Here is a 10,618-nt window from a genome sequence, read left to right as displayed (position 1 = left end):
GGAGGCTCTAATAGAACTTCTAAGAACTGTAGCATCTTCCAAAAGAGAACTGAGATGTTCTTTCAAGGCAAAACCACAAGCCGGGTGAGAGTTCCACAACTTCTCGTTTTGCTTGCCGCAAACAGCTGAACGACTGAAGTTGGATTTATTTTTGCTATATTGATATTTGGGTGATTTTCAGAGCCTTCTGGAATCGCAAAATGCGCAGATTTAAGTGCAGTCCAGTCAAGAAGTTCTGATTTGCGGTGCGATATAGCGCAAGCGTACGCAATACTGCATCCCGCGACCAATCGCAGGTAACTGCAAACGTATCGTTTGCAGCGTTTCTATACGCCAGCTGACTCAGGGCGCAGTGTCTTGCCGCGCAGACGTTTAGTGAGCTGCGGCACGTCGGTCTGAGTTGTCGGCAGCACCTTACGCAGAATTGGAGCTTGCAATCCTTTGTGTCATGGCCAATATTTTGGTAAAAGTGTATATACTGTCCAATTAGATCTCGAAATCGGCGTGACATGTACCTTTGCGCTTCTAGCTTATTTAAAAGATATATCTGCACAAGGGGACCACCGCTTAGGCCATTAACGAGATTAGTTCGAAAGTACTTGTTAAGTTCCGTAGTTACGATGGAGGTTGTGAATACAGGCATACTCTGAAACTTCTGCGCAACGAAATGCTGTAAAATTAACACTGAACCTTTTCAGTACGACAAAAGAATGCGAAATGTTTTGGAGTAGTGAATTCAAGTAAGCGGAAATGAGAGTGTAGAACCATGGAAAACGTGTTGCACTTCGTTGCACTTTTGGATACACTCAGTCACTCTTTTCCCAGAATTTCTTGCCAAGTTTTGGCTAAACAAAGAATAGAATCAGGCGGGAAAGAAAGTAAAAGTCGCCGCGAAGATTTCTTAGCTGAAAATAGCGAATGCGCATGTTTAGAGGTAGCGTATCACGATTTTGACGTGCTGCGGAAACCACAACGAAAGCCTAGATTCGGGTTGTAGGTTGCCGAAACCAGCTTGACTTCTCTCTTCTCTCCCTACTCTTCCTGAAGAACAGCTTTATTTCTTATGAGGCTATAAGACATCATTGATCTTCGACCGCTCGCACTCGGATGCGGCGCGTTGACATTCGCATTGCCGCGTTACAACTGAATCTGTGGGAAAGAATGGCGTCTTCTTCGCCGTTTTTAACGACGAATTGGGAAAGATGAGCGGAGCCAGGCTAGTTTCCGCAATCTATGACCCGAACTCTGTGTTTTTCCTTGGATTCCTGTACCACGTCAAAATCGTGTTACCCTTCCTTTGAGCGGAACAACAAATTTACAGGTATCAATTCTTTTTTAGGGTGTTGGGTTTGCCATAAGGTAAACTTTCGAAAGCTCCGGATGATCAAGTAACTCGAGAGAGGACATCGAAAGTCGTTCAATCACTCATGAGGGAAAAGATGAGGGAAAAGTACGCTTTCTGTTATAAGCCTGTGTAGTGAAAAAAATCTTCTAACACTAAAAATAGCGTTTGGGAAAATTGCTATAGTATATTCTTTTTACTGATGGATGGGATCTGGGACATATGTAGTTGCGAATGTTACAGAATGAATACGAAATACCCTTTGTAAATCCAGGAATCAAAGAAGTCAGGAGCAGTTAAAGTATCAGTTTGTCCGAGCGCGAAATGCTTTATACTTCATTCTGTAAACCTTAAAGGCGTTCATTTCCCTCAATAGATGAACTGATGTCGCAGATGCTCTTGATTTTTCGGTTTGTCATGAAGGTCTGGATCCTGTCCACTACTAGAGAAATCCAACGTTGAGAATTCCCCTGAACTCTGCTTTAGGAATGTCGTCCCAAAATTGAAGCTACATAAAATAGGCATATTAGGTAAAGTTTTTATTAATGTCTGCAAAACTAAAATCATTGGGATTTTTTCACAATCATTCAATGTACGTGATGGGAACACATTTAGTACAAGGACAATGTAGTGCTGGAGAAACTCTAGAAGAGTTTGGGTTTGTACCTCGGACATTTTGGTCCCCAAAATGGCAGTAACTTGTCAGACACATGCGAAATCCATCATGCTCCTACTGGGCGTCGGTAACTGCCCTCATCATTCAACTCTGTCAGGCTAGCATGGATAAAGAGACAAAAAATACTACCAGTCTTGGCTACAGGCTCAAGCAAATCAATATAAAAGCTATGTATTCAATGTGGATAGATTCAAGGACGGTCGAAAATGAGTGTAATTCTAGTTTGAAAATATTCTGCAACATTGCAGAGCTTCTGTGCATCTGAACAAATTATTTTCGTTATTAATATGTAATAAAACTCCTATCAAACTATCCTTGCAGCGTTTCTTTTTCCAACGGAAAAGATAGCGTTCGAAGAAATTCATGACACTGGGTACCTTCCACTAGCAAAGCTAGTTTGGGAAATATAACTACAATGACGAGAACCACCTCCTACAGTAACACAGGAACAAAAGGCAATCAAGAGCACTCAAGGTGTGATTTCATTTCGTCAGCGTTAGGGGTTATAAGTGTAAAGAGTGGTCTTGTCGGGTTAAATGAGGTCTCCAGTTCTTGCGTTTCTGATGTCTCACATTGAAAGGTTCCTGGATTTCTGATTGATATTTCAGATTTTCGCAGCAATAGCGATGTACATCCCAAATGTACTACGAGAAGGAACCGAACATCGCGATCCCCCGGAATGCTACTTTTTATGATAATCTTGCCGAAGATCAAGGATAAGGGGTTCTGGTTCAGCGAATTGACGAGGAGTGGGGTTCATTTAAGTGCTACACTGTGCGCACTCCGATGTAAGTGGTTGTTTACTTTCATACAACACAAGTATGAGATGTTAAAAAAAAGACTTTGCAAAATCTCTGTCTCTCCCTCTTTCCCAGCACAAAGTAGCAATCTTCCACATATACATATTATGTTAGCATCTGCGTAGATATAATTATGTCACTATTTCCTCGTCGTTCATCGTGAATTCAATTTGCTTGTTTAAAGATTTGAAATGAAGAAAACATGGTGCCAATAGATGATAATAATGGAGAAGAGGGATTGTTAGGTAAAGAACTCCTCAAAAACGAACAGGGTTTCCACGCGATCAGTCATTTTCCTATGAATAACATTTCCAGATGTTGATTCGGCAAGATGAGCCAACATCACCGATATGTTTATATCAGAAATTGATGTCAATGTATTAAAAGCAAACGCAGCCAAATCTTAAACGTCCGTAAACTTTTTATAATAAATATATGCTCTCAAGAAATATTACAAACAGTCATTCTGGATATCTAGCAAAGTCTCCAACTTTGGTAAAACTCGAACACAAATATTCGATCGGCGCATGAATCTGTCATGTTCATAATGGGGTGGTTATTCGAATAATGATCGTTTTTGACCTCACGCCATAGCGAAGTTTCAAGGGGATTGGGGAGTCCAGGCCAAATCTCCGAAAGAGGACTTTAAGTCTTTCTTTTGGCATCGTGACCTCCAACCATACATTGCTTTGAATGCGTTGCAACTTGACGTCGAACTGGGACATAAACTTTTTAAAGCACTTGACAAAATAGAATTGAACCAAGCCCTGCAGGCGCATTCGATTTCAGGTATTTTTCATTAGTAGATAAGGTAGGGCTCGAGATGTATTTTGCATGTATGGATAAACCCCAGCCATAATCTACAAATCCACAAATTAAATGAATATTAACATAAAATTGATCAGTTTAGAGCAGTAGCTTAGCAGCTCGGTCCGCAGTATTAGCGAAATCCGCTGAAAACCGTCCGCTCCTGTTTCATAACTGCTACGAACGTAAACAACTGCTATGTTGACGAAAGTGTATGGCTCGTGAGGGCTGCGGTTCTTGGCTTTGTAGAGGGTGTTCCCCGTTTTCGCTCTTGAAAGCTACATTCCGAACATTTCTTACCAGTGGAACCGATGGAAACGTCTCGAGATCAGAATGTTCCGGGAGCGCTCGCTTTCAAACGCGACGTAACTTCATCAACATTTACCCTCGAATGGGTTCCAGAACTATTCGACTTCTTGATCAAGTCTACAAGCGGCGTCACGGCTTGCTCTCCTGGATATACCGGCCTGGATTCATTGAAACGAATTACTAAGAAGGTGTGAAAAGAAATAAAAGCTACATGCCATCCATGAAACGACCAAGAAACGGCTTTCCCGTTGACAGTTGCCACTTTGACGGATAATCGGATTAACGCAGCATAAAAAAGAAACAATTCGTAAAGTTCAGCTGTGCTTCAGTGCTACAGTGGTTACAGTATCCCTGAACTTTTCGATAACTCTTCACTTATTTATCCAGAAATTGGACCGAGAACAAGAAAGCACATAATTAAGAAGTAGAGAGAAAGAGTTTAGAAAAAAACAGAGAAGATGGAAAAGAACAAAATTCAAATGAAGGGCCACCCAACGATTCTAAAATCTCTAGAAATCTCCTGCTTCATCGCATTTACATAAACAAGAAAAATCTGCTCTTTACGCTTCAGATGAGGGCGACTTGACATATTAGAGGGATGAAGGATAAAGTCGCTGGCGTATCAATCCGCTTGGGTTGCGCCGACGCCAACACCAATTCAGAACCGTTGGCGTTCGTGTTTTGGCCCATACAATGACTTTCGAGGGTCAGACGGTTTTTTGTTTTTTGCATTTTCATCAGTGTTTTTATCCTCCAGGACAGGTCTTGCACCAATTTACTGATCCCGGAGGAATGAAAGGGTTGGCTGATATTAGGACGGATTCGAGAATTGACATATTATCGTTACTCTAATCAGTCGTACCTTTTTGAAAGAATGATATCTTTATGCACTGGTCCGTATCATCACAATCCTGTGTTTCAGCCGTATAGAAATCGTATGTGTTTGCGTCATCGCAGAACTCATGTGACGGAGGCACATTGTACCTGGAAAAATAACATTCCCTCTGAAAGACATTGGGTACAGTCTAAACAATTTCCAAAAATTATGGACCTTTTTCAATGCTTTTTTTCTTCTTCTTTTTCTTTTCTTTATTAAAAGCATCACCCCACGAATCTGAGGTGGTGCAGATTTCAGGTGGAGTATTCGTATACGGGATGGGAGACTATGGGGAGGTGGGTGATTCCGTCCATTTCTTCCCAATTGCCGCAAAAAACGGCCAGGAAGATGCGGCGCCGCACAAGGCTGGCGCGCTCCAGTCGAACTCTCTGTAGAAAATAGTGCGCCAAAACGCCCGAAGCCGTATCTTCCGGGCCGTTTTTTACGGCAATTAGGAAGAAATGGACGGAATCACCTCCCTCTCTATAGTCTCCCATCCCGTATACGAATACTGCACCTGAAATCCGTACCACCTCAGATTCGTGGAGTGATGTCATTAATTTCTTTTTCAATGGTTGGAACACTTTTTAAATTTAAATATTTTCTTTTAAGAAGGAAACGTAGTAATCAGACTGCAACAATTTCGCTTCCAATGCAGTCGATTTACAAATCAGCTCATTCGTGCAGTGCAGAGAAATGTGGAACACGAGCAAATCCGCAATTTCATTTTTTTACCATTTCCTGATTAGTGCTTTTTTCGGAGAACATTTCAAGACTTATCAGAATGTGGCGGTAGCTTAGAGAGGGGCGTATTCTTATGACGAAGCAGAAATCTACAATATTGAAATTCTGTTTGGATTTAAAAGGAGCTGTAAAGGAGTTTTTTCTTTTGGTCGCCGATTAGTTACTAACAATTTCTGCTTTAGCGAAATCCACTCTGGAATCATCTAATTTCCTTCAAATTTCGACTCTTTCAACATTACCAAGTGCCGAAGTTGCATCATAATTGCTTGTTTGTTCGCGTCCGTACACAGGTGAAGCGGAAATTTGCCACCGTTCCCGATTATATTTCAAGCGGTCTCAGTAAAGCAGGTGTCATGTTTTTTTTAGAGAAAAAACCATTGGAGAATCATGTTTTCCGAATGAGTAATCGCAGTCAATATATAATTCCAAAGCTGGATCCCGGCAATAAGCTGAGTCATGCTAGCAACCATTTCAGCCACGCTGTGTTTCCTGTCGCCGTGTTACTTGTTGCTCTGTTGAAAAAAGCAAACTCACAGAAAAGCAGAAATTTCTGGAATGAGCTTGATAAATTTCGTAAAGGCTTTGGAATATTATTTAATAGTGTTAGTATATTTGTCAATATTAAATATTTTTAGTATATTAGGAAAGGAATCCTCGTCTTAAAAAATGTTAGCGAATCGAATCCGGAAAATCTAGAACATGACCGCGACCATTCATTTTTGGGTGAGCTAATATTTTTCATGGAGGGTACATTCGTAGAGCTTCTATCCGTTGAGTGGCCATCTGCACGCGACGGCGTCTGCTTTTTCGTTGTCAGTGGAGACGACAGAAACATGAGCAAAAAATTTTAGTCCTTCTCATCCGTATGATTCGAGGACAAGGTTTCCAAATCTTGAAACATTTGTCACGGAAAAAGGATCTACTTGTTTTGATCGTACACAGGAAAGTGCACCAGTAGTGATACAATTGTAAAAGTTATGCATTTTATAGTTATATCATTACATATTATATTTTTCATCATATAGTACAGTATAGTATAGTAGTATATATACTATTATATAATTCACACCGTTTACTACGCATTTTAAATTTAATTATTTCGTTAATATATAAAGACACAGACGTAGACACACGTGTAGATATAGAATATAAAACAAAATACACACGTAGATATAAAATCGGTATTTCTATTGCAAGTTTATAATAATGCGATTTTTCTTCACAATAAGAAATTTATACCTGGTTTTTTTTAATAAATTTATTTATAATTTATATCCGGACCTACTTTTTCACCCTCTTCACGTACATACTTACACATGTGAGCCACACAAGGAAGTAATAAGACTAATGATTCTAAAAAATTAATCCCACCAAAAATGCAGAAGCGAATTATTTGTAATGTTCTTATTAAAGTTCAGTAACATTCGTGAAAGCTTTAGAAAACTAATTTAAAATTATAAGAAAGTAAAATAATATGTATGTATAAAGGAATATAAGAAGTAAGCAAAACAGTTGTTCTATATTCAGTTTTTTTTTCTTTTTCTTGGAAAGAGGTGTACTTGGAGAAATACTACGTCAGAAATGCACTTGCATTTAGGTGTTGTTTATACGGAGTAAGTGTTTATTCTGTGATGCCGAGAGCACAAAATAAACAGTTATACGGTTTTATCTGTTTCTTTGATCAGAACACTTGAAAGGAAAATTTACGCTGGCGGCAAACGTAAGATTTGAATGGTTGAAAAGAAAATAGCTATATCACGCTAGGTGAGACGAGAAGTGTCTAAACACTTTTGAAGATTACAGTTAGGGTTAATGCACATTCAAAAGCTTGATCGCCTTAATGTTAGTCGAATTATAATCATTTACAAATGAATTTTGCCCAATACAGATTGTACTGGTACGATAACTCGTGCGAATTCATGAAAGACCGTTCACAACAGAGCACTTTTATTTGGAGTTTTTTCTTGTTGGATACGCAAAATAGTAATTAAAGGAGAAGGATCACCTTTCGAAAATAAGTCTCTTAAGCGCGAGACGAGCGTCGTCTTCAATGCCATCCAATGGAACCTGGGAAATGCAGTGATAGCATGACAACATTCGAACTCCATTCAATGTCGATAGTATGAGGCAAACGAGGAGGATCATCATCGGCACATATTGACTGAAACGGTATGCGGTTTCGTGAGCAGAAGGCAACCAAGGAGCGTGTTGTGGGATTTCGGGCTAAAATAGTCTGATTTTCTTCACTCGAACTCAATGAGAGAGACAGTATTTCTTAGAAGGCGAGACAACAAAGAGGACGGTGAGGAGGAACATGAGAGAAGCCGCTAGCGACTATTTCCATCGCCTATGATGGTAATCGGCTTCAATAATTCGGATGTTTTGGCAGTTAAAGGATTATCTTGGATTAAGTGGAGTGCCAGTTAGCGGGGTCTGGTCACCCGGGCAACGAACGATGAGTGCGCCAACCGCTCCCGCATGTGTGACAATCCGTGGAGGTGGTCCCACGACATCGAATTTGCCCCAGCCGGCCACTCGGCCGTAATCGTTTCCGGAAACATGCTCGAGAGGCATTTGATACGCCTATTTCTGAACTTTACCGCTTTAGGTTTTTTGTGGACACTATGAATACAAGCAGTGAAAGGGGAAGAACGTTGGGAAACAAACTGCCAACGAATTCAAAAGTGCGTAGCTTCACTTAAGGGCAGAGCTCTGTTGCATTTGTTCTGTTTCGCTGTAAGGCAGCAATGGAGAGAAGTTTTAAATATCCTCAGCACGATGTGAGGTCACCATGTTTGTGCCACATAAAATACGGATAGCCAATGCCAAATATGTTCAACTAGATGAGTGCGACGCGGCTGTCGCAACGCTCGTCTTTATCTGTCCGTCTGACATACAATGGCTATTCACGCTTTATTGCCCTAATCGGATGCGTTATGCGGTTAGACACATTCGATGCAAACCAAGATAAATTGGTTGTTAAAGGCATCACCTCACGAATCTGGAGTGGTACGGATTTCCGGTGGAGTATTTGTATACGAACTTAGATACGGAAGATACGGCTTCAAGTGTTCCGGCGCATCATTTTCTACAAGGAGATCGATTGAAGCGCGCCAGAACGCTCGGAGCCGTATCTCCCAGGCCGTTTTTTACGGCAATTAGGAAGAAATGGACGGAATCACCCACCTCTCCATGATCTACAATCCCGTATACGAATACTCCAGCTGAAATCCGTACCACCTCAGATTCGTGGAGTGATGCCTTTAATCACAAACACTTTAAATCTCTCTTTCTTTTGCTGCAGTATTGTTTGTTCTAACCGTTCCCTCCTGATGCCGTAAAAAACAAAATATGATGAAGACGTTCGCGGCTCTCGAGCCTGGTTCGCTGTCATTTTTTATAGTAGAGTCAAAACGACATGAAGCACGGGGCTGTTGCGTAAGCGGTTGCGCTCGAAGCGGAAGCGGATAAGGCGGTTGGAATCGAGGTGGGACCGAACTACAGCGAGGAATCGTCTCAGCAAAGCAAGGGTCCCCTCTAGATTCTAACAGCTACGCACCGCCGCACCTTCGAGCGCAGCCGCTTGCAACTGCACCGTGCTCATGTCGTCTTCACCCTACTATATGTATATGGAGTATTTGCAAGGAAATTTAGAACCTATTGTCGGGAAATTCCAATGTTTTTTTAACGGTTATCCAATAAAAATAAAGGAATTAAATCTAATATCATCTTTCAATATTTCTCCAACACACCTAGGTCTTCAATAGCATGTTCCCTGAACTTAGGCCACCGTGGTTTGACACGGTGGTTTCTATCATGGTTAGCACCATTCATCACTGTAGTTCGCGATGGACCCACCTCCATCTAAACCGCTGGCTTCGCTGCGCCGCTTACGCAACTGCACGAGCTTCATGTCGTTTTGACCTCACCATAACAACAGTTTTTCGCTCTGTGTAATAATATTCCGGAAAACACTACATGCTTTTCCCATATATTTTTTTTATAAATTACTTTTAATACGAATGAAACGGGCACCACTAGAGCCTGGAACAGTGTTAGCTCGGTATGGAGTAAAACACGATTGCTGAGTATCGGATAAGAAAGCAAATGGGCTAAGCCGTGCTAAATTACAGACTGGATGTCTTTCATCACACTTCACAGAAAAAACTAAGCCCTATTTGGCTAAAGCGTATCGATCCACAAATTCGATTAGTCCGGGATCGTTGGAGTGTTTCTTTTCTGGCATTCATGTGCTTCTATAATGGCGAAGTTATAGGCGCTTGATAGAATTGTTAGTCAAAGTTTTTAGTACGCAGGGTTATGTTTACGTGAATGTACGCGGAATTTTGCTCGTATAGGTTTAGCGTAAATATTTTCGCGTCACATCCGTATTCGCACATTAACATTATTTACACCTATTACATTACTCGCACTTGCACAAGTCAAAAGATAACAATTCCCCAGAAAAACGTTCGAGCTAATTGATCAATTCTTTGGATCTGTCTCAAATTTTCTAGTTTCATCACTCCTCTTGTGGATCTTGTATTCAGTCCTACTTTCTTTTTGATTCAGCCTGAGTCTGCACATGTCATTCCATACCAGTCGCTTTTCGCACATTCCCTCATTTTCTTTTCTCTCTATAATTGACGCTTCCACTATAAATTTGCTAATCTTGACTTATTAAGTGGAATTTTCCTCAAACGTGCCCTCTTAGGAGATTAGTGCTCAGCAATTGAAGCGCAAATTTTCGATGCAATGCTCATTTTCCGAAGTTTTCATACTTACAACTATTTCTCTTCTTTTACTATCAATGTTTTATCTTTTTTTGCTACATTTATGATTTTTCTGCATCTAAACAGAAGCAACAGCAATGAAGTACTCGTGTGGTCACCCGCTTGTACCATCCTTTCAGTATCAACCTTTTGTACGTTTTTTCCAACACAAAAACGAAATAACTATATTCATTCTGCATTAGAACAGAAAAGTGGAGTTGTAGCGCAGTCGGTAAGAGGTTCGGTTGCAACCGCACGATCAATGGTTCAAGACCGCCCCAGTGCCAACCA

General features: G+C 40.8%; 1 protein-coding gene across 1 annotated transcript; it reads right to left on the bottom strand.

The window, feature by feature from the left end:
- Positions 1 to 3,059: 3,059 nt before the first annotated feature.
- On the bottom strand, positions 3,060 to 7,703 carry RB195_019698 (uncharacterized protein; the record flags this gene model as incomplete). The annotated part of the gene is made up of 3 exons (XM_064187670.1): positions 3,060 to 3,220; positions 4,797 to 4,918; positions 7,561 to 7,703. The coding sequence occupies 3 exons, from the start codon at positions 7,701 to 7,703 to the stop codon at positions 3,060 to 3,062; spliced, it is 426 nt and encodes a 141-aa protein (XP_064043551.1).
- Positions 7,704 to 10,618: the final 2,915 nt, after the last annotated feature.

This window comes from Necator americanus, chromosome II (genome assembly GCF_031761385.1).
Source record: "Necator americanus strain Aroian chromosome II, whole genome shotgun sequence".
Taxonomy (NCBI): domain Eukaryota; kingdom Metazoa; phylum Nematoda; class Chromadorea; order Rhabditida; family Ancylostomatidae; genus Necator; species Necator americanus.
This window is presented reverse-complemented; position numbering and strand designations above follow the sequence as displayed.